Source organism: Taudactylus pleione, unplaced genomic scaffold, assembly GCF_031769625.1.
Source record: "Taudactylus pleione unplaced genomic scaffold, aTauple2 ptg000113l, whole genome shotgun sequence".
NCBI lineage: Eukaryota > Metazoa > Chordata > Amphibia > Anura > Myobatrachidae > Taudactylus > Taudactylus pleione.
The window spans coordinates 16,875,472-16,900,902 of NW_028284515.1; the positions used below are offsets into that span (position 1 = coordinate 16,875,472).

General features: G+C 43.5%; 1 protein-coding gene across 3 annotated transcripts in view; it reads left to right on the plus strand.

The window, feature by feature from the left end:
- DPF3 (double PHD fingers 3) overlaps positions 1-25,431 on the plus strand; it is a 283,534-nt gene that overhangs the window by 222,719 nt on the left and 35,384 nt on the right. The window contains exons 8-9 of one of the 3 annotated variants that reach the window (XM_088471279.1): positions 11,385-11,513; positions 15,784-15,895. In XM_088471279.1, the coding sequence (XP_088327405.1) occupies positions 11,385-11,513; positions 15,784-15,863 (209 nt within the window). In that variant the 3' untranslated portion in view covers positions 15,864-15,895. Of the gene's footprint in view, positions 1-11,384; positions 11,514-14,887; positions 15,896-25,431 lie in introns of those variants that run through there. The other 2 variants (XM_088471278.1, XM_088471277.1) reach the window with 2 other exon arrangements.

The following is a 25,431-nucleotide window of genomic DNA, read 5'->3' on the forward strand; positions in this document are numbered from 1 at the left end:
ATAGTAATATGCAATTCACTGCAACTGAAGGGGAGTAACTGGGCGGTAACAGGACGTTCTCATGTAGGCAGAATTAAGCGAAGGAATGTTGATGAAATAGCGAGTTATACAAAGTTGGGTGAAACACAAATACACCTGTTTTACGACAGATAGTTTGCGCCACCGATAGGACTGGTGCATACCTCTCCCAACATGACCCTTTCCAGGAGGGACACAATGCTCTGGTCCTGGACTTCCCTGGTAATTTATGATCGGTGGCGGCTTCAGGGGTGGTGCTGCAGTACAGTCCAAAATTCAAATAGGGGAGTCACACCAACTGCCAGTGAGTCCCAGCCAGTGATGTTTGGCAGCGTGTGAAATGACAGTTGGTGTGACTCCCCTATTTGAATTTTGAACTGTGCTGCAGCCCCGACTCTTACCAGGGAAGTCCAGGACCAGAGCATTGTGTCCCTCCTGGAGAGGGTCATGTTGGGAGGTATGCTGGTGCCAGTGTGCATGGTTAGGAGGACTGCTTTTCGATTACATTTACGGTTTGGGGTAGTCCGGCTGCAGAGATGGGAACAACTGTGCATACGGGTGAATGTACACATTTATTTGTCAGGCACAAAATGTGGGAGCAATTATGGCTGACTTGCTCCAAAACAGGTTCTATTAAAAAAAAAAACACCAGACCTAAATTCAAGTCATTGTGCTGGATGGAAATTACTGTGCATCTCTCTGCACAGCACCCCTAAATATGCGCCCCTGTATCACATTTTAATAATCTTGCCCAACCAAATGAAGCAGATTTTTGCATTCCTCAGCCTGTGCAAATCTCTGCAGATGTCACAGTTTTGTGCTGTAACCGGGTATGCATTTTTGGATGGAAATCTAGATGCCGGTCTGGGCCAAAGCTCATTTTGCACCACATAAATCACCTCTACTGTCTAATTTACGCTGCACAAATCCTTTAAAGACAATGGTCTCCTGCACTGAAAAGAATAAATACGTACAGCAAACTACCAAGCTCAAGCCCTAGCCTTAATGGCGTGTTTTAGAGATCTATATTAACAAAGATTGTCAAAAGGTTAAAACCCAAATAATTTTTGAAGTCTGTATTGTCCCTCGCCCTTGTGCGCAGATCTATTAGATGAGTTTTAATCAGCAGATTCAGAATGGCTGCCTAGAATAGTCTACACGACAGACAAAATAATGACAGGTGGCAGCATCTACGGGTGCCGGTTGCCATGACAGCCTGCCAGACTACTGCAGGCTGGGGGCCTATCATGCGAAGAAGGAAATCAGCAGGATTCCTCCTAGGCACAAATTGGACACCATGCAAGCCATAGGACGCCTGGATTGAAATGCATAATACATTGAGACATCTCTCAGGGCTGGATCTTTTATCCAACAAAATGTACATTCCTTAAAACCACTCTGAGCTGGAAATATAGGAAACTATACCCTATTCCTGGTGGATACCTGCAATGATTCCAGTCTCATATTTGCCCACCCACATTTAGCATATCCATGGAATGGGCAAGGAAACACTGGCTAAAGCATATATTGCAGATAATAATCACCCACAGCCACAGATAGTCATTTAAATTGAAAACAAAGCAGCTAAAAATAAATAATACACAGTTTAGATGTTCGTACATTAGTGGTAATGGTTTGAGAGAAATTAGCTGCATTCCTGGGCTAGTCCTTGTATTATTAGGTACATTTTAAGACTTTAAGCAGTCCAGTAAAATCACCCACCAGGGGCGTTTTTCTAACCAATATATCACTATATTATATGGATTGAACTAGCAACAGTTTATTTTATTATCAATTATGTATTCTGTTATTTGTTTTGTTTCGCTAAAGGAAAAAAAGTGATGCAAAATATAGTATAGCAATGATAGCAACAAGTACAATTCACATATTTTAGGGATAACAATGCGGTTCCCATCATAGGATACAATGTAGCGGTTCCCACCATAGAAGTCTATGGGGAAAAGTTTGACAGACAGCCTGCCCGCTCATAGGACCCGATCCAGCTTCAATCGCAGTTGCTAATACGCACGCAATCGGCCGATAGTTGTGTTCTGCACGTGCTATGCATTGCAGTGCGCGAAATAGCTATCGTGATCGGGACAGCGATCGCAGCAGCTATGCAGGACCATCGCAGAGTGATTGACAGGAAGTGCCGTTTGTGGGTGGTGACAGGGGGGTGGTCGGCCGAACGCAGGCGTGCTAGTGCGTTAACACGCCGTTTTAGGGGCCATACGCAGTGTGAGGTCTCCGCGTGCGTGGCTATTAACAATTCCTGAGTAAGGTCAGGGCTTGTGCAAGTGTGCGTATGGGTCTGATGGTGTTCGATTGTACCGATGGTTTTGCTATACTGCTACGTATTACGGATGTGCGTATGGTAAAGTGCGCGTCCTTAGTTGGTCCTGAGATTGCAGTGCAATCGCAGTGGTTTGTCATGGTATCGCAGTTGAACTGCGTGCATATGCAGTATTGCAATCCGTAAGGAATTAGGCTCATAGCCAATCAGCCGACAGCTCCTACGGACGTGCCTGCTAATTGGCTGGCGGCTCCTCTAATGACAGTAGTCACACAGGTCCCTCTCTTTCGCGCGGAGGAAGTGTATGTGTGAACACATACAGTTCCTTTAGTCCTCCTTGATTCGGGTGTCAGTGTTTTTTAACCCCTTGAATGCCTACTGGACTGAAGAGGACGTGATGTACACTAGGAACAGGCGAGTATGGTATTTTTTTTTTTTTATAGGTTATGTGGATGCTGCATGGACAAGAGGACGTAAATGGCTACAGGGAATGTAGGGGAGTTGTGAGAGAGTGAGTAAATGAATGAGTGCATGTGAAATAAAAAAATAAAACCTTTGGTGTCCATGTCCTGTGTTTATTTTAATATTTGTTTTGCAGGTGAAATACAGGTACCAGTGGGCCCTTAATGCCCTGCATGCTGGTACTTGTAGTTCTCCAAGTACCAGAATGCAGGGGAGGCTTGCTAGAACCTGTAGTTCTACTGTAAACGACAATATTTCTACACAATCAACCTGGCACCCACCGCCCAGGGGTCCTGGGTATAACCCCAGGCTCTCATTCCATACCTGGGGTGCCCTGGAGAGGGGAACCACTTTATTAGAGGGGTCCCCGCCTCCCCAGCATGGGCTAACTAGCGGTTAGGTGCTGAATGCTTTGGCCGGGGGACCCAGTGAAAGGGTCTCCCCGGCTGTGGCATTACACCCCTGCTAGAAAGAGTCCGGTGCTGGTTGTGGAAAATACAGGGGACCCCTACTTATTTTGTCCCCTGTATTTCCACAAACAGGACTGGCTCACTGAGTCCGCTGCTGGTTGATGAAAATACAGGGAAACCCTATGATTTTTCCCCCTGTATTTTCACAAGCTAGGCTCGCTCAGAAAAGCCAGATGCTGGTTGTACTTTTAAGGGGGGACCCCACATCAGGGTTGTTGTTTTTTTTTTTTTTGTTTGTTTTTTAACATTACTAATTTATTTTTTTTAAACACTAATCTGTGAAGGCTTCTGTACAACTCGGAACTTTGTAATAAAATGCGCATTACAAGGTCCGAGTTTTCATACGAGAAAAAGTTTGCAGGCTATTACATTTGCCGAGTTGTTGGACAAACTCGGACCTTCAAATGTTAGTGAAGGTCAGAGTTTGTCCCACAGAAAAAAGTCAGACTCTATTACATTTACCCCTGGATGGTTAACAGGTACATAGTGTGCACTATATTTAGGTTATGTCTCTTCATAAATTGTTGGTTTAAAGGGCCCTCCAGTTCCTGCTTGTGGATTTGGGACCTTATTCAGACCTGCTCGCAAGCGGGTTGATGTTTAGGACCTGCGCACGCGCAGCGGCCGCACTGCGCACGCGCAAACCCCGGAGCGAGAGAGAAATTCTCTCGCTCCGGAGTTACAAAAGGGGCGGCTGTCGTTGTTGATTGACAGCTAGCTCGTCCCATTTTGTAGGCGTGGCGGGGGGGTGGTTTCACAAACGGAGTCTTGCCGTTTTGTGGACGGCCGCACTGACATCAGCAGTGATGTCAGTGGGGAGTTTCCTGCTCGATCAGAGCAGGAAACTCCCTGGGGCTTGCGGTTGCCGAGACCCAACCTTAGGGTCTCGTCGCAAGCCCCGATGGTCGCGATGGTCTTGACCACAGCGACCATCAACCTGGTCGATCGCTAAAGCTGTGGGTGGTAACCCACAGCTTAGATAGCGGCCAGGAGGCCGCACTTCAAAACCCAAGCAGCCGCCCTCATTCAGAGCGACCGCTGAATGATGGCCTTGATCCAATGTAGAAGTCTGGTAAGAGACACCGCCTCAAATTTTATTGAGGTCAGAAATCCCTAGACTCCAGACTACCTTCTACTCAGAGTCATGAGTTTCAGCCTCCTTGCACTGCCATACGTATAGTCACATTTCTCAGCACAACTAAAGAAAGTAGGGGGTAATGTAATGGGTGGCAATTCACATAAAGCCAGTATTTATCTTAAGCTGGGTACACAGCCGATATGTCGGCCTGACGGGTATACCCTGGGTTCACATCAGTAATGAATGATGGAATGATCTCTCGTTCCGTCCTTCATTACCTTCAACGGGGCCGCATGCGATATCGTCCGGGTGGTCGTACAGCATGGCTGTCCGGACGATGTCGCATGCGAGAGCGCGCATATTGGCTGTAAACAGTGAGCGATGCGGCCAATATGTCATTCTCATTCCCTCGGAAAGTACCTATTGTGCCAGGATAGTCTCAGTGTGTACCCAAGCTTTAGTAATAAAAAAATCTTCTCAGACAAGAACAATTAGGGAGATCCAACCTTCTGAGGGATGTAATGATTCTACCTAATCAAGAGTGGGGTAATTATAGAGAAATAACCTGGACAGATCCGGTGTATACCAATATATTGCACTGGAAAAGAAAGGTCTTCTAAAGAGGTGAAGCCTCATCTTATTTTACAAACCTTTCACAAAAATCGTAAACAGTGATGGATTAAAAAAATAAAAGGAGGATGTTGTCAGCAAATGCAGACAAATAGTGGCTCTTTGCTGAGAACTTTAGGTCTATAGGATTGATAAGGTCTATAATTACTAGAGATGTGCCCAGGCCCCGTGTTTTGGTTCTAAATTGTCGTCGTGTTTTGGTAAAACCACCTTCAAGTGTTTTGGATTTCTTTAAAAATTTATAAAACAGCTAAAATCTTGTAACTTGGACCTTGTTTGTTCCTAATATTTGACGCGGTACCCCTAAGTTCTGGCGTTTTCAGCAAAACCGAACCGCCCATCTCTAATAATTACTAAGTGGTGGGTTTTCACAGCCACCGATTGTCAGCGGTATTTAAAACAATAATAATATTAAGTGCTAAACCAGGTGTATTTTGTATTTAATTATATTGCTGTTTGAAAGCCAGCAAAGCGTTAGACAACTTTGAAAACCCAACACTTAGTGAATAAAGGACCAGCTTTTCATTTAGCCCAGGAATGCAGTATAGTTGTCTCAAGTAGCAGGTACACTGTTTTGCTATAGTGCATGGAGCATAACAGGCTGGCTGCTTTCAAACACAGCCCCCATTGTTTGCCTGGTGCGAGGCTTATTAAAGTGATATGTTTGGTTTATGTTATTGTTATTTTGGTATGGATAAATGTGTATACAGTCAGGTGCATAAATATTGGGACATTGACAGAATTTTCATATTTTGGCCTCTATTCACCACCACAATGGCTTTGAAATGAAACAAACAAGATGTGCTTTAACTGCAGACTTTCAGATTTAATTTGAGGGTAATTAATCAGGTGAACGGTGTAGGAATTACAACGGTTTCTATATGTGCCTCCCACTTTTTAAGGGGCCAAAAGTAATGGCACAAACTAAACAATTCTAAATCTAACTTTCACATTTTAATACTTTGTTGCAAATCCTTTGCAGGCAATTACAGCCTCAAGTCTGGAACGCATAGACATCACCAGATGCTGGGTTTCATCCCTGGTGATGCTCTGCCAGGCCTCTACTGCAAATGTCTTCAGTTACTGCTTGTTCTTTGGGCATTTTCCCTTCAGTTTTGTCTTCATCAAGTGAAATGCATACTCAATCGGATTCAGGTCAGAGGATTGACTTGGCCATTGCATAACATTCCACTTTTAAGCCTTAAAAAAACTCTTTGGTTGCTTTTGCAGTATGCCTCGGGTCATTGTCTATCTGCACTGTGAAGCGCCGTCCAATGAGTTCTGAAGCATTTGACTGAATATGAGCATATAATATTGCCCGAAACACTTCAGAATTCATTCTGCTGCTTTTGTCAGCAGTCACATCATCAATAAATACAAGGGAACCAGTTCCATTGGCAGCCATACATGCCCACACCATGACACTACCACCACCATGCTTCACTGATAAGGTGGTATGTTTTGGACCATGAGCAGTTCCTTTCCTTCTCCATACTCTTCTCTTCCCATCACTCTGGTACAAGTTGATCTTTGTTTGATCTGTCCATAGGATGTTGTTCCAGAACTGTAATGGCTTTTTTAGATGTTGTTTGGCAAACTCTAATCTGGTCTTCCTGTTTTTGTGGCTCACCAATGGTTTACATCTTGTGGTGAACCCTCTATATTCACTCTTGTGAAGTCTTCTCTTGATTGTTGACTTTGACACATATACCCTTACCTCCTGGAGAGTGTTCTTGATTTGGCCAACTGTTGTGAAGGGGTTTTTCTTCACCAGGGAAATAATTCTTCTGTCATCCACCACAGTTGTTTTCCGTGGTCTTCCGGGTCTTTTGGTGTTGCTGAGCTCTCCGGTGCGTTCTTTCTTTTTAAGAATGTTCCAAACAGTTGATTTGGCCACACCTAATGTTTTTGCTATCTCTCTGATGGGTTTGTTTTGATTTTTCAGCCTAATGATGGCTTGCTTCACTGATAGTGACAGCTCTTTGGATCTCATATTGAGAGTCGACAGCAACTGATTCCAAATGCAAATGTCACACCTAGAATCAACTTCAGACCTTTTACCTGCTTAATTGATAATTAAATAACGAGGGCATAGCCCACACCTGTCCATGAAATAGCTTTTGAGTTGATAGTCCCATTACTTTTGGCCCCTTAAAAAGTGGGAGGCACATATAGAAACAGTTGTAATTCCTACACCGTTCACCTGATTTGGATGTAATTACCCTCAAATTAAATCTGAAAGTCTGCAGTTAAAGCACATCTTGTTTGTTTCATTTCAAAGCCATTGTGGTGGTGAATAGAGGCCAAAATATGAAAATTCTGTCAGTGTCCCAATATTTATGCAACTGACTGTATATGTGAAAGTGTTACTAATTTTGTTTATACACCAAACTGTTCACAAGGGGATTGATTTTGAAAAATACAATGTGACCGTCCACAACCAGTCAAATTCCAGTCCCACAGATGTAAGAAAGAACATAAATGCTACTGGTAGGTGAAGGCTCAGCCTTCAAGACGTGTTTGCCTAATTTTGAAAAGGCATTTCAGGGAGATTGTGAAAGCAACACCTAAGAGCGCGGCGGTAAAGTGGGCGTGTACTGCTATATCTGACGTTGATTTATATCCAAATGTAAATGAGCCCCAAAGCAGTTAGTAAGACCTACTTGTTCATGAAAACACACAGATACTCTTCAGGGCTTGCTCATGTATTTTGTTTTACAAGGGGTCCAATATAATTGTCCAAGAGAAACCTTATATGAAAATAGATGTAGCCATAAGGATCATTGTGTCGTATAACCAAAGCAGGGAAATTGCACTGATGATCCCATTTGAATGTATGTATCTCTGTTATTTTTTCCAAGTTTATAATAGCTCCATAATAGGGGTAAGGTGCCATCAGGGAGATTGCTACTATTCCAAGAAGTCTCCCTGACAATCGGAGAGTAAGCTTCAAGAGTATAACAAATAGTGATCAGACAACATTATAAAATACATGGGGGCTTATGTAATAGGTTGCGAGCTGCAGCGGGAAATCCTGCGAGTCTTCCCGTGTTTTTAAAATGCCAATTATTTTATTTTAAAGGAAAAACTAAGCTGACCCCAGAGCCAAAGTGTGTAAGACAATGTTTGGGGAGAACCAACAATGTGGAGTAACATTCCGTTTAGGCAAACCTCAAATAGCATCACACACCTAGTCTCAGGAACCGAGTACATCATCCCCACCTCCTGCCTGCTAAGGAAAGAAGAACAGAGAGGGAGCTTGTGCAAAGCAAGATTACTAATGGACAGTTGGGTCGTAAATAGCACAAATTTAATACAATATCCTTAGAAAACACATCTAAATGAATGAATGTTAGTGCAAATAAATCATGTCTGATAAATCCTTGGTGGAACTTCCTTCCAAATAACGCACAGTCATATAGGTTGAAAATAGTCAATGAGGACTGAAATATCCCTTAGGCGAAAGGATTACCGGGAATTGATGAGTGTTTGCCACAGTCCCTGGGCACATGCAGTGTCCTATGTAGATGGGGCTGTCAGCCTCCTCCGGAATTGCAGTAAATCGCCAAAGTCAGCAGGGGTTTAGAAGTCCAAGGTCCCCAATGACAGGAAGGAGTAACTCCAAGTGTAATATAAAGCTAAACGCGTTTCACTGGTTAAGATCCATCCAGCTTCCTCAGAAGCATTTACAGAAATGGGTCAGAGCGGGAAGCAGAGTTTATGTACATTTAGGAGAATGGTAGAGGACAGGGTTGTAGGAAGCAGGGATTAGATATGATATGTTTAAGTGGTGAGAGCAGAAAATACAGTATAGCGGAAGGGAAGGAGAATATGAATCACAGTTTGCAAGCAAAAAATTTGTATAGCTGCCTCTAGCATTCCCTGTATTCCTCATCACTGGGAAAACACCTTTTTTCGGGAGTTAGTAATTGTAATGGGCTAAAGTCCACAATAGTTACTAGGGGCTCTATTTACTACAATCCGCATATTGAATGCGGATTGTAGTGTGATATTACCGAGTGAATTCGCATTGCGAATTCAGGCAATATCACAGGGATTTACTATAAATCCCTTGCAGGGACAGAGCTTGCGATAAAGCTCTGTCCCTGCGGATCCCATCCGCACTCTAGTCGCGGTATTTTCGGAAAAAATACCGCGACTAAGAGCCCGCGCATGCGCCGACCGACCACTGCTACTACCCCCCACCGACGCTAAGCCCCGCGCCCCGTGATCGCGGACCCCCGCGACCCCCCCCCTCCCTTCATTACACTTACCTGCATCCTCCTGGCCTCCGGTGATCTTCTCCGGGCTTACCTGATGACCGGGCCCCAGTGTACTATGGGAGACCAGCTGACCGGAGAGGAGCCATCACCGGAGGCCCGATCACCGGTCCCTGGATTCAGGTAAGTGAAAAAAAAATATGTTTAATTTTTTTTAATCTTTTTTTTACAGCAATCAGCTTGCGGTCTGCTTAGACCACACAGCTGATTACTGGTACCGGCTCCCGCCTCTGCTCTCCCCGTTAGAGCAGAGTGGGAGCCTGGTAACCGGGGGAGACCCTGGATAACGCCACCTCCAGGTGGCGTTATTACCACAGGCCTTCCCCCGGTATTTTTTTACAATTTATTTTTAGTAACTTAGGTCGGATCACATTTCCCATTACAATTATGGGAAATGCAATCTGCTTTACTAAAAATAAGTGATACTGGGGGTTGGAGTAGAATTTTACTAATTCTACTCCAATTGCCCTATAGTAACTACAGGTGAAACTAAAATAATGTGAAACGGGTGTGAAAACACCCTTTTTCACTTTATTTTAGTAAAAATAATGTTAATAAATAGAGCCCTAGGAGAGGTAACCATGGCACCTCCAGCTCTCACATAAGCAGTCAGCAGACCGTACATGTGCCGTAATGCTGCCATACCCTGATGTAGAAGTGATGGAAAGTCATTAGCAATCGCTTCACTTCCAACACATCGCAGAGAGTGATGAAAACACACTGATACTTTTCAGGGCTTGCTCATGTATTGTGTTTTGCATAACCCCTGGGAGATCAATTAGCTGTGGTAATTTCCTGCAGCGAATTGAAATCCCCCATAAGTATTGGGTCTTAAACCCAATTATTAATAAATATACCCCAATGTACCTTTCCACTCCAGAGCTCTGTGGGCCTGATACACATTAGGGAATAGAGCAAGATAGAGCAAGTAACTGTGTACCTGGACAAACCATGTAGCAATGCAAGGGGTGCAAATACATACAATTTTTTGCATGTGGGGTAAAGTACTGGCTGCTGTTGCATGTAGCCTACAAATGCTGGACAGATTTGTTATATTGCAATTTAGATTTCAGTTTGGACACGTCCCTCCCAATGTTACACCTGCAGTACAGCATAGTTTTACAGAGATGCTAACTTGCTCTTTCTTGTTTTATTCCCAACTCAGAATCAGGCCCTGTGTTTACGGGGCACACCCGTCTTTACATCCGGACGGAATATGCATATACATTGTAACATTTTCAATAATGCCAAGTTGTTGCCCATTGTTCCTTCTTCTTCAATTCCTTTCACAGTCAAACAAAACAATGAGATCATCTCCAGATAAATAATCTTTTTTTTAAACACACACAGTAACAGAAAGAAGCAGAACAGGTACTTGTCACCCATTCACGCTAACGGCTCGGGGGAACAAAATACATGTTTATATCACAGGGATATATAGGATACACCTTATGCTCTAAATGTGCCATAGTGTCTGTATGTTTTTCTTATGTTGGGCAATGTAGAGTAATGTGTCTATGACTTGCGTTCAATGACATATCAAGCGACGACCTAAGCAACTCCGCTCAAGCAGTAGTAGGGTCATTAAGACTCTGCATTTAGCACTCCTCACCTCTAATGTGCCACTTGCCATAGATGCGTTTGCTTCCCTCTCTCCCAAACAGCTGACAATCACTTCCATTACTGGCTGATGCTCTTGAGGCTCCTGGCTGCACTGGATTCTGACCAGCACCTGCATCTCTGTCTCCTCTCTCTCCTTGTCAGCTCAGCAGCCAGCAGGACTGCCACAATGCCAGGACCACTGCTTACTTGGGACTGGCAGTCCCTTCATTATGCAATGCTGCAGCATTAACTTATTACACCAGGGACCCTCCCACCCCAAACACACTTGTGGACAGGCAGCCGAATGAGAAAAAAATAAAAGTTTGAGTCATACCGCATTGGCAGGAGGGCCTCCTGGTCTTCAGGCCTCAATCGCCTTGGTGATGATCTGCCAATCTTCCTTACCATTCTCACAACATGACACGAAGACTGCATCTTATTACATTAGCACATTAGCATGTTATAAGGCAGTAATTTGAATTACTGGAAAATGTAAGGATAATTGAAGTCCAGGATATTCTATTCACCATATGTATGTTTTATTCCTGCAGCTCGCAAAGGGTCCGATGGTGCTATACTTTCAAATAACTACTGTGATTTTTGCCTTGGAGACTCAACCATGAACAAGAAAAGCGGACAAGCAGAAGAACTTGTATCCTGTGCCGACTGTGGACGCTCTGGTAGGTCGCACTTTCTGCTCTGAGTATGTCTCCACATGCAAGCATATTTCTGTGCTTTAGGATTCTTTTAGATGAAATGACTGTATGAAATAGACTGAGGGGCAATCCTCTAAGCCATGGCTTCTTTCACCTGTCAGTGATCCAGGGCAAAAAAAAAAATCACATTAATGGGCCCCTATCCTCCTTTCCAAAACAGAAAAAGTGGATGAGATTCAGATAAGACATAGAAATAAAATCAGTCTTCCAACTTGTACAAGCCATGCTGTCCACTTTTACAATTTGCGCAAACTAGATCAGATTTCTCGTAGGATGGTTTATTTTAAGGCATGGTCGGAAAGAGAAGTTTACACTCTCTGGACTAAGCTTAGAGCTAATGCTAAAGTCTCAGGTAGTTTCATATTAAGGTCTTGGGCAAAGGTTATGGCTTTGTAAGGATTTGGACCATGAGGTTAAGGATGGGGTGGTTGATCTTGGGCTTGCCTTGGTCAATGAACTTCCTTTAAAATGGAGACTCATCTCTAAAGCCTTCCTGGGATACCAGAGAGCTGAGGTAGAAGCTCACTTTCCCATTTATTAAAATTGTTCTCCATTTTGGCAAGTATGTAGCAGTAAATAAAAACATTTAATGTGGCATGACGACTGCGGAAACTATTTCCATAGAAGATAGCTGAGAGAGTATGAGTATCATCCTACATGTACACAAGAGGTTTTAATAGTATTTGCACACATACAGTTGTTAGGTACATAAATCACTCATGTGTTACTCAAGCTCTAATCTTACTTGAAGGACTCCCAGACGGTAAGTGTATGGTTTGGTCCAGTATTTCCAAACATAACTGAACACTAACCACGTAAGCCAGGCTAGATTAGATTGTGTTCTCTTATATGCTGGGTTGTAACCGCATTCTTTGTTGTATGAATTTCTACACCCAACTGTAACTTGTGTGACAGAGCAACAATATCTTTTAAAGTTGTATTCCGTCTACTCTTACTGAGGGAAGGAATGGCGTCTGGTGAGCCAATCAGAGTTTCAGGTTTGCGTACAGCTGAAACAGATTAGAAGTAATTTCTTAGAGGCTACACAAACAGATTTGTTATATATAACTGTAATACACTTATGGTGACAACTAGTAACAAGTGAAGTGATTACATTGAAATAAGGTTCAGAAAGACAAAATAGAATCATACAGATAAATGCCTAAGAAATAAGATACATCTGGGAGAGGGGGAAGGGGGGTTACATGTAATGGTGCGTACACACGGTACGACGGGGACGATCAGATAACGATCAACAATCGTTATCTGATCGTCCTGCATGTGCTGGGTCGAGCATGCAGCAGACCCCCATCGCGGGTCCTTATAGTAAACAGGCTAACCTGATCGATATCGACCAGGTCTGCCTGCTTACACGGACGATGGTAGTTCGTCGTCAATGACCATACATGGACGAGCATCGTCCATCGTATGGTCGTTAGCAGGGGCCAGAACCTGTCAGATTTTAACGATAGGTTTGCTATCATTAAAATCTGACAGGTTATCGTACCGTTTGTACACACCATAAGCTCGATAACCATGCCAGGGTGCCTTGCACTGTAATGGGTCCCTTCAGTGAAAACCTTAACACACAAGATTTTTGGACAATAACCATTTAAATGCACAGAACAGGGGAATCTACCAACTATTCTTTAAATATTAGGGATGACAGTTGGTTATAGCAAGGACAACAAAGCGATCGCATACTAAGCCTTGGAGACAGATGAAGTGGATGGAGATGATGTAAATCAGCTCCTAACTGTCATTTTTCAAAAACATATTACATTGGGTTTTGCACAGGCAAATAAGAAAATTCCCTTTGTGGGGCACTCATTATGTAGATTCATCAACATAAAGGGGCATATGTATCAAAGCTTGATGTGAGATATATATGATCAACCAATCAGCTTCTAACTTACATTTTTTAAACACAGCCTGCAAGATGCAAGTTAGAAGCTGATTGGTTGGTCATGTGAGATAAATTTGTGAGATATATATGACCAACCAATCAGCTTCTAACTTACATTTTGCAGGCTGTGTTTAAAAAATGTAAGTTAGAAGCTGATTGGTTGGTCATATATATCTCACAAATTTATCTCACATCAAGCTTTGATACATATGCCCCAAAGAGCGCCCACAAAGGGAATTTTTTTTTTTTTTTGCCTGTGCAAAACCCAATGTAATATAGTATTATATCAATTCCCAGGAGCACCACCAACATAGTAATATTTTTTAGGGTAATATCCCATCAAACACCACAACATTGTTGGTATACTAGTAGTGATTTAGAGTGATTATAGATATAATAGTCCAGTGCATACATTTTATCCCCAATCCCCTTCCCTTCAACCCAATATTTTTTCATCACAGCCTATAAAGTGACAGGAGCTGATTGGTTGGTACTTTATCTCCATCCAAGGCTTGGTACATAGACCCCCATAATAACTACAAGTAGGCAATCACCAAAATAGAACAAGTGTTCATTCATTCAGATCACGGCAAACACTTTTGGTGTAAGATTTTAAGCTTTACAGTACAAAAGAGAATTGTAGGGACTCAACAGTACTAACAATTGCGAGCACATCCACCATCTCCGGCATTTACCTCTTCTTCGCTACAGTATATGGAAGCCTCATCAACCTGATGATTGGTTGAGACTTTAGGGATGCTTGATACGAATGAGTGCAACTTTAAAAGATCATGGGTCTGTGCTTGCAGAGATGCCACATTAAGAACCTGTACTCATTCTTCTAAACATGCCATAATGGATCTCATGCCTTGGTATGGCTGTACAAGGTCTTGCCATGTATGCAGCAGTGTTGTATTGCTGGGAGAATGAGAAAAAGAAACTGTGCTTCAATCAGGAACTGTAAACCCCGAAATGGAGAGGTTACGTTTATGTATTTGTGTATGCACATTAGCCCTGTATGTTTGGGAATCACTTTTTGCTGCTGTCTTTTATTGAAATAGGTTCCTGTAAAGGTCACCAATTATGCTATTTAGCTATATTTGCGCATGAATAAGGGCGAAAATAAGATGCTAAGAATTTACTGCCATGTTGGTGTAGAGAATGGTGTTCTAGAGCCTGTGAGCAGGCTATAACACAAAGCAATGACTGGAAGCCTGATATCTCAAGCTGAATGGACCTAAGTGATAACCCTTTTGCTGCCAATCTGTGTACCTGGATGATTCATTTTAATCAAAGGATATGAATGCGTGTCATTTTATTTTATTTTGTTTTCTCTAATGTCTCGGTGGTGTGGCTGTGCTAATTGATATGCATTGATTACTGAATGTATGTTACTTAACCCTTGTGCTGATATATTCATCATACATGTCAGCTCATTTGGGAAGAGAAGGCAGGAAGGAGGAGATGCACAACGCAGAGGACTTGTTCGGTGCCACGTCAGAAAGCGACACATCCACGTTTCATGGCTTTGATGAGGATGACTGGGAGGGCCCTTCCTCAGTCCGAGCCACTTACTCCCCTTCTGCAGAGGACCGGGGAGACTGCTAAAGGAAATTATCTGAATCAACCCACCTCCCTCCAATTACTTCCAACCCCCCTCCCCTCATTTTTTGTGTTTTTATTTAGCATTTTCCCCGTTATAATTTTTTTTTCTTTCTGCATATACAAAGCACAACTGTATTCAAACTGGACAGTAAAACAAAAAACGGAAAATTTTCTGAGCTATTTAAAAAAAAAAAAAAAAAACTGTGGATATAAAGTTTTTGTTTTTTTTTCTTTGCAATGGACACAACTTATCTCCAGTATTAGCAAAGCAACCTGGAGCTGGTTCTAAGGCCACTTGGGAAGGATAACTGAATGCCTCTAATACTGGTACCTACAAGTCACAATGAATACAGAAGGCAGGAAAACACTGGAATTTACTAACATTCTGTCTGCCACCCTGATTACCTCAGTGACAGAAGACTTTTGTAAAGCGATCGGATTTTTACAGCACGTACAGCGTGAAATCCGCCTACAAAGACAACACTGCTGTACGGGGAGCAAGTTCCTCCTTATTTTACTCAACTTGATCTTCAGTATACGGTCAGGTCTTTAGTTAGAGAACAAGCATAACAAACAAAAAAAAGAAGCAATTGGGATAAATACCTCAGTCTTGCTTTTCCCTCTGCAATGGTTTATATATGCTATTTATTTTTCTGTGGCACAAAAGACTCCTTGATGTCTAAAAGGCACCTTTTTGTCTCCTTATTTAATACCACCGACTAGAAGATACCAAAGCAGTACCCTTTAATGGTCCACAGGGCAATGGAAATAAGACCAAACTGTCATCGTTCCTGCTAAGCTGAAATCAGACGGAACGCCTGCAGGACTGTAAAAGGTATGGCTACCGACATTTCACTCCCATCAGGTTTCTCAGTAACTCGCTGATCTCTCCTCAGCTATTGAAGGGTTTCATTCAATCTGTCTACACATCAGTCTCCTTCTATAATGGAATAATCGTCCAATAATCACTGCAGGAAGTGTTACTGTGCCATCTAGAAACCCCAAAATAGAAATAATGAATAGAACGAATTTTAGTAAAAGACTTCTTTTTAAACATGGCATGCACCGCAGTACGTAGACATTTAAATCAATCATTAATAAATCATATCCACTTTACTTTTGCTTTACTATCTAAGGCCAGCTATATTTCTGTATGCCCTTTCATCCAAAACTGAGATTGCAATGGAGCTATGCAATGCTGCTCGCTGACCTAGGGAACGGTTTTATTTTTGGTAACTCTACTCTCCCCTGGGGGTGTTGCCATTATCTGATAAGAAGGTACTACCCGATACTACCCCCCGCCATCTCCCTCTCTCAGCTTCACAATGGGAAATAGCACGAAGGATTTCTTATCACTTAACCCAGGGCAGGGTTTATTACATTTTTTAAAAAATCCACAAAATAGTAAAGAACGTTTACATCCCTCTGAAAAGGATTATATTATTTTTTTTCATAAAAAATCTACATATACTTAACTATAGCTAGCCGTCTCAAAATGGAGGGTCTGGCGCTAACACAAAACATTTAAAAGGAAGCCACAATAGATCTAATGTAAGGAGGTTTTAAGAATGTAAAATCATCAAGTATATGCACTTACATCTGTGCTAAATAAAGCAGCCTTTGGGCACTTTGACTGTCTACTCACCTCTTTGGGTAACTTGTCCCCTGTCTAGCCTGGATGTAGGATGACTGTAAGCAATCACCAAGATCAGCGATTGATCCAGAGGGAAAATACTTTATTTTAGCTTTATTTATATAGTGCCAGCATCCTCTGTAGCACTTTACAATTGGAGACAAATATGGTTTTATCCAAGTTGCAAGGATAGCCCATTAAGGCATACTGGATCAGCCAAATAACAACGGTAAAAACGTTTAGTGGGACTATGTGATCGAGTCATGGTGGGGTTCCTGAATATATACTGAAGAAGGAGGATAAACATGAACTGTGCAATGTTGGGGTAATTTGGTAGACATGTCTAGAGAGGTTTAGAAGGTTGGCTCAGGATTCTGGTAAGCTTGCATGAATGAGTTTTTCAGGGAGAGCTTAAAGGTTTTAAAGACGGAGGAAAGTCTTGTGTGAGGAAGGGCATTTCACACAGTGGGTGCAGCCAGGATAGGTCTTGTAATCGGGAATGGGAACAGGTAATGAGTGTGGATGAAAAGTGTAATTCGGAGGGGTTGAGATGGGAAATGAGCTGCTATATATCACATTGCTGATTTTCAGTAGTTTTTAAACGGCAGAGTTTAAAGCAGCAATTTTTTTTAAGGGCAAAATGCAATGTGTTGGGTCGGAAAATAGATTTTCTTTCTAACACTAGTCGGCTTTTGCATTTAAAAAAAGAAATAGCTTTTTTTTTCTTGTGTACGAATTGCAGTTTTGTTAATGGCGTTGTATCTTAGTAGAAGCATTTTATATAGTACAGGCATCCAATATTACGGTAACAGGAGAACGTTCTGCAAATACTTTTGAATGCAGCAACGTGATTAATTTTAGATTGTATGGGTGAAAGTCTGATTAGTGGAATAAGTGGCGCCACAAGGGGGGTGCGGCCCGCACCCGGGTGACACCCCTCGACGAGAAGACATCAAAGATGAAGGGTAGAGAGAAATTCCGTAACTTAGACCAACTCAGATGGCGAGAGATCTGGGGGTATATTTACTAAAGTGCGGGTTTTTAGAAGTGGAGACGTTGCCCATAGCAAACAGATTCTAGCTATTATCTTCTATAAGGTGCTAGATAAATGATAAGTTGAATCTGATTGGTTGCTATGGGCAACATCTCCACTACTAAAAACCAACACTTTAGTAAATATACACCTTGCAGATACATACCCCTTTGGTTTGATACATTTTGGTATAATCTGTAAAGAAAAGATGCCTAAATCAAAATGGAGCTTATTAGTTGTCCAAGAGAAGTGGTATAGAGAGGGAATAATACATCTCTATAAAGCGCTATATAAATAACTGGTAATAAATAAATAATACATGACCTAGCACTGAGTCTTGTGGTGTTCAACTAATAAAGGAGGCGCAGACAGGGTAGGATTAAGAGAAATGAACACTACAGAAGCGGTTTCATAAGTACATTAGAACCAGGATAGATAGAACGGACTGGGATTGAAATACCGGCAGCTGTTTATCTGCCGGTCCAAATCTCGACAGCGGATTCCCGACAGGATGGAGATCCTGACTGGGGCAGGTAAGTACCCCAACTCTCCCTTGCCCCCACTTACCCCCCATCCCCCGGGAGTGCCTAACCCTCCCCCCTAGGAGTGCCTAACCTTAACCACACAAGACTCCCTAATCCTAACCCTCCCCCCCCCCCCCTGAAGCTAACACTAAGGGCGCCCCGGACTTACCTTCGTTTGGGTCGGCGTTCCGGCATCGAGATTAAGATAGGCATCGGTATTTCGACGCCTATCTTGAATCCCTTGCCGGGATTCCAATGTTGGGATTGAGACCAGCAGCCTTGTGGCCGCCAGTCTCATAACTACATCCCAGATAGAACAGTGTGTTGAACACCAAAGGAATATACAGTTTGTATAAGAAGCCCGTAGTCAGCAGGGTCACATTAGCAGACAGGTCTGAGATAATTAGAGTGAGTAATGATATTTATGGGTAGATTTACTAAAGTTTCAAAAAAATTTAAAGTGGAGGTGTTTCCCATAGCAACCAATCAGATTATAGCTATTATTTCTCTATTGCTTTCTTGCAAATAATAGACAAGTGGCGGTGTAGCCCATAGCAACCAATCAGATTCTGTCTGTTTTAGAAAATTTAGTGAATTCACCACTTTGACATAATAGTGATCAATTCTTTGACCACCTTAGTCAGTGTAGTCTATGTGGCATGTTAGCTGGTGTGAGGAGTGTTCAGTAGGTTGTATGAGGAAAGGAAGCCTGTGAAGTGAGTGCATGCAAGTTTCACCAGCAGCCTGGAGGGGCATGGAGAGAGGTGAAAACTGGGCATAGTCACATGCTACAAGGGGCGTGGCCACTGGAAAATGGGGCGTGTCAACACGACACACACCCCTTTCACGTCACTCTGGGAACATTCCTTTCCATTACATACTGTATGCACCTTAATGCCCCGAGTAGTAGTGCCCCTTTTGCAATGCCCACTGTAGTAGTGCATCTTATGCAATGGCCTCATGTAGTAGTGTCCTTTATACAGTGCCCCCAGTAGTGCATCTTTACAGTGCCTCTATGAAGTGCCCCCAGTAGTGCACCCTTATACTGTGCCCCCCTATGCAGTGTCCCTTATACAGTGCCCCCAGTAGTGATCCCCCCTATCCAGTGCCCCCGTACTGGTCCTCCCTATTCAGTGCCCCCGGCCAGTAGTGCAAAATAGACATGACATACACACACAAAACACTCACTGATTTACGGAATCCCTGCTCCTGCCGTGCCCGCCGCTGTCTGCTCCTCCGTCTTTCCGCTCGGTACTATGAAAGAGACGTCATGACATCTCTCCCATCGCCCACTGCCGGAGCTGGAAGGCGAAGCTCATGAGTGAGCTCCGGCCCGGCTCTGGCAGTGGGCAATGTGTGTGTATCTGTGTAATGCGGACCACTCTCACTGCGGTCTGCACTACACTGGTGACTAGGGCGGGTCTGTACTATGGCCGTTGGCGGCCCCCTGCGCTGCCGGTCCCACGGTGCCCAGGGCATGAGCTCCAGCAGCCCTGCCCTAGTTACGCCACTGGATACAGGACAGATCGGGACAGGAGAATGCAGACATTGACAAGAGACGATATTTCAGAGAGGTAGAAAATTGTTGAACATTAATAGAGTTGAGTTGTCTGCGGGGATGTGGATGCCTGGTATAGTTAGAGTCCAGAGAGATGAAGGTGGTTGAGGATAGCATACAGGTGATGGTGAGATAGAGGACAGAGACACTACAAGTCTGAAGAAAACAAAATCAAGCCAGCAGCCATCATGATGAGCTAACCTGGGTGCACACTATACCAGAGTTTCCCAATCTCCCCCAATTACAGTCCAGGCTTTAAGGCTATCCATGTTTGAGCACAGGTGACTTAATAAGTGCCTCAGTCAATGTGATTTAACCATCTGAATTCAAGCATGGATATCCTTAAAACCTGAACTATAATGGCGAAGTTTGGAAAACTCTGCACTATACAATTATTTTCCAAATCAGTCAGTCAATTAGTGTGTAGGCAGGACGGATGATGGATCTAGAGAAATGCTGATAAAATGGGACAAACGCTTGGCTCCAGTTATCCGATCACATTGTGTAGTGTGTGGGCATTCACAATAATCTGACCATCTTTCCGATGATTTTTTTAAGTTTACCTCAACTTCCTTGCTGGCGTACATTTGCAAATTAACTGTGGTGAATGAGCAATGAAAGTTGGCAGGTTGTAACAACAAATAAAATCACTGTGTGTAGCGCCAATATCGGGAGCTTTCACTGGCTTTAAAATGGTACCATTTATCGGGCTGGTAGGAAATTCGCTCTAGTGTGTATGGAGTTTAGAAGATAAAAATGTTATATTGGAGCTAGCCTTATACTGTAATGTAGTGTGCATAGGAGTTGTCTACTGAATGTATTACTGTTTATATGGTTGTGGCACCTCTCCCAACAGGTGCGGTTCTCCCCTTCTCATTCCTCAGCCTAATAGTTTTGATTCTCTTCTCCTGCTCCAGCAGTCGCTCTTTATGGTTAGGCATTGTTGGCCTAGCAGAGTAATGTGGAGCACGGGGGAGTGAATGACACATGATGCTGTAAAAGGGAAGTGTTTAAAACCTTTAATTTTCTAATTATAACATTTCTAAATTTCTTAATATATTTTATATCCGTTGGCTTCACCCAGAACAAAAAAGTGTGGTTAAGGTGCAATAGCTCAAGTGTTTTAAAGAACTATTGAACAACTTAATACTTTTGATCTAAAACATCATGTCTTTCCATAAATAAAAAGATTAAAGATAATTGATGTGTCAGGAGGCCAATCATTGATCTAGTCAGCAGGAGCGAAGAGAATGCTGCAGACTCTGCGGGATTCTCCTCGCTCCAGCCCGGACAGTCTTTTTATCCGCCAACATGATGCTGCCTGCGAGAGGGAGTTGAACAGCGAGGGCGAGTGCCAGACATCGGGAGACCCGCAGGATCACGTAAATGGACCTCGGGTAAGGAATCTCTTGGGAATGAGTTTTATGTTCGGTAAATATTAAAGCAGTTTTACCAATAGTTGTTGAAGACAGGACCCTAACTGTATTCAGTGAGAATACTAAGTGCTCCATGCAATATGTAGGTCATCAGCAAAAGACCTTCCATCGATTGCAACAGTGATTTAACGACCCCTCTAACTAAAGCCACAGCATCATCATCATCATCATCTTTTATGTATGGAGTCCTCTCATTTCTGCAGTGTTAACAGAGATTTTAGGTTTTGCCTGACGGATGTTCGAAAGAAGCAGAATTTGGATATTTGACTGAGAAGATATAAATAAAGATACATTCACATAACTCCAGTACCCAATCAGTAAATGGTAGGCATCTCTAATTATGAACACTTCACAATGACCAGGATATAAAGTATTGTTACATAAATAGAATACATAAAAAGTCACTAAATTGGTTGTAAATTGTGTTTTGTTTTTTTCATTATGTCATAAGGTTTAAAGAAGGCAGCATGGGCGTAACTACCAAAGGTGCAAGGGGTATAGCTGCTATGGGGCACAGAGCTGAGGGGGGGGCCCATCTTCCTTGTCAAAGTTAAGGCCGGTACACACTAGACTATGTCCTTAGGATGTTGCGGGAGCTCCGCTTCCTGGTCCCAGCGGTGGCCCGGTTCCCTCTTTGTGAGGTCAGGACGGGACTAACACTGCTTTGGCTCAGATACAGCACCATAAGCGCAAAACTATAGGGAACGTAATGGTCACTATGACGCTAAATGTAGAAAGAGTAAACTGACCAGGGACACTTAACATGTGCCATAAGTTTCCATTGCAAGCACTTAAATTCAATGATAGCTTCAAATATTTTGTGATACATGTAACAGACAAACTGCGTAATTAGATCCAATTCCCACTCCAGCATGTACCGTAGTCGGTATAATTAAACATTTTAATTTCTCAGTATAGCAAATGTTAAAAGAAAATATATAGCATTTTTTGTTGGAAAATATACATTATTATATATTATTTCCAAGAGCTGGGGGGAAAAAAATTGCAGTTGTAAATGCCATGGCAAAAATCACACTCCATTATATGAGCCCTGTAGTCTATCAGCTCTGTGGTACATCAGTAATAAGCATGGTGGTGAAGCTTGTGAAGAGAGGGAGATGTATTAAAATTTATCTATATTTCTCCCAAATCATAAGGCAACAATTCATTCTAGAATTCTGAGTGCAGGATCCCAAAATTTTGACAGGCCTCCACTAAATGTAATGAATGCTAAAGGTGTGTCCATGTTTGCTGTTCTTAACTGAAAAGAGGTCGCTAATTATTGGGAAATCATTAGTAGTTTATTAACCTCTCAAGACATTAAAAATCTTTTTTCCACATCAATAAATTTACAAATGTAAAAATATATATTCTGATCATATGTACAAAAACAGTATAGCCTGAAAATTGTAAGTATTACTATGATTTCTTCTTTGGGGTCCATAGGGTCCACAGGCATTACCTTGGGGTATGTGGTTGGAGTGATCCAGGCACCAAACAGTTAGAAGCTTTAGCTCCCAGGATGCACTGGGTCCTCCTCCAGATATACCCCGCCCCTGGCAACAGGCACTCAGTTTTTTGTTTGTTGCACAGGAGTGCACCTTGTAAACAAGGGAAGCATTTTTTTTGCCTATGAGTAAGCAGCACCAAGCGTCCGGATGGACGCTGCTGCTCCGTCTAACCCCGCCGGCGCCGCAACACCAGTGAGGGAACTGGTGGATTCAGCGGGCATCAGCGGAGTGAGTCCAGGACTGCAGCCAGAGATATTGGAGATGCAGGTAAGGTGGTTCCCCGCTAGCCTCTGACTGCAGGGAACCACGTGGCAGTCCATACCTCCGGCGGTGGAGACCTGCCAGAGGCCACAATTATGAGGAATCAGGGTAGACTGCTTCCACCACTAGACCACCAGGGCATGAAATCTGGCAGCCGGGGATGATAATGACGGCGGCCATGTCGAACTCAGTGCGCCTGGTGGATCCATACAGCCTAGGTGAGGTAGGCTTTCCCTGGCAGCCCTTCCCCCATCCCAGACGCTGGTCCAGAGACCAGGTTTCCCGCATCTGGGTTGTTCCTTCCAGTATATGAGACGGCCATAGACCACTCTAAGGTCCTCTTGGTGGCTGCGAATCTCAGGTGGTTTGTTCAGTCTCCCTGTATACCTCTCCCTAGGTAGTCAGGTTATACAGAGCTCGATTTCCTACTTGGCCTTTGTGCTGTTCGTAGTTGACTAAGAGGTCCGGCGGCAGGCAGGGCACCGGACCTAGAGCAAGGGCACTTCTGCGCACATGCGCCCGAAAAGGGAGCTTGGCCAATGAAAAGGGTGTGTGTCTCTGACACTTCCCCTTTTCGTCACTCTTGGAGGGGCGTACCTGGCACTTACGGACATGCCGGGCAGCCCCCAAGTGCCGTGGTCACTGTGAATGGATGCGCTCGGCATCTTTTCACCGGTGGTGACCAACGCTCTGCCGTTTTCCCCACCCGCGGGACACTGCGGCCCGTGGGTGGAGGACAAAATCTGCAGGCTGTTTCAGTGGCACCCTGCGGGAATGCTATATTATATAATATTTTTGCATTGTATGTGACTTGTGTAAGTCTGCTGTGTGTTATACTACCTTTTCTTATTCCTGAATAACTGTCAGTTATAAATATCACTGCTGTTTCTCCTCATAACCCTCTGCTACAGGTGTGTGGGTTACTTTGGGGGTGAACACTGTCACATTGTATTATATTACTTTGCATAACATTGTGTGTATTGTTATGTCCAAAGGAAATGAAAAGCAGGAGGCGAATGCCCCTGTTCTGGTTTCATGTATGGCCTGTCAGGCGGGCTTGTCCCCTCAGGATTTCATACAGAATGGATTATGTGGTCACTGTTACAAAGAATCAACACATCAGTCAAGTCTACCAACTCCTGGGCAGGAACCCCCCCCTTGGGCTTCTTTTTCCCAGATCATGGCGCAAGTTGTAAACCGGTTATCCGCTGCTACGCCAGCCCCTACTACCCTCAGCAGCTACAACTTACTATGTTTATGCCTCCTATGCATCCGTCCTGGATGGATGTTTATGCTCACTCAAGTCAGATTATTGCTTAGTCCCCTGCTGCATTTCTGCAAAGGCTGCAACCAGCCAGGCCAGTACAGCATAAAACTAGAAGGCGATCGGCTTCCTCCTGTCACTTTGTCCAGCCTGCAGACTCTGCTGCATCTTCGGATGAGTGTGAAGACATACAGGTCTCCCCTCAAGAGTCTCTCTCATTTTCCAACAGCAGATTTTCCCTTCTTGATTAGGGCGGTCAAAGCTGTTTTAAACATAGTGAAGAGCCAGAGCTTAAGAAGGCTCCGGTGTTCAAACGCCAGAAAGTTGTTAAGGCTGAGTTTCCTAAATCTGAGCATTTCTCTGAACTTAAGGGGGAAGCATGGAGTTCTCCGTATAGACCATTCCATGTTACAAAGAAGGTTACAGCTTTTTACCCCCTCCCACCAGACGAATGTGCTAGGTTGGAAGTTCCATCGATGGTAGATACTCAGGTGGCACATCTGGTCAGGAGTGCCACATTGCCCATACCATCTGCATCCTCCCTTAAAGAGTCCACAGACTTGAAGCCTGTCTCAAGGCAGTCTTTTTTCTGTCAGGGGCTGTTACCCACCCGGCTATGGCCACGGCCTGGGTATCCAAGGCCATTGAAGTATGGATAGGGGCACTGGAAATACTCTTCCATAGAACAGCTGACAATTATCTCCTATATCAAAGAAAAGCAAAAGGTCAGTCTTTCGTAGAGAACCAGTTCTCGTAAGAGACTGCAAACTAAGAGATCATCGGCAAACAGACGTCCAGCTTCCAAGTCAGATGACAAACCCACGGCCTGATGGGGCGGGCCTCCCAGGAATCCCAGGGTGGGAGGCCAACTTCTTTTCGGATACTTGGCATCTCAAAACAACAGAAGCCTGGGTTCGGGAGGTGGTCTTTCGAGGGTATGCCCTTACTTTCTGGAGAAGTCCCCTGCAAAGGTTTTTCTGTACAACTCCTCCGGCAGAGTCTGCAAAGGCCTTGGCCCTCCAGCAGACCATTCGTTCCATGCTGGATTCAGGGGTAATAAACAGGGTTCCGGTGGATCAACAAAAGAAGGGGTTATTAGGTCAACCTATTTTTCATCCAAAAACCCAATGGGTCCCACCGGCCTATTCTGA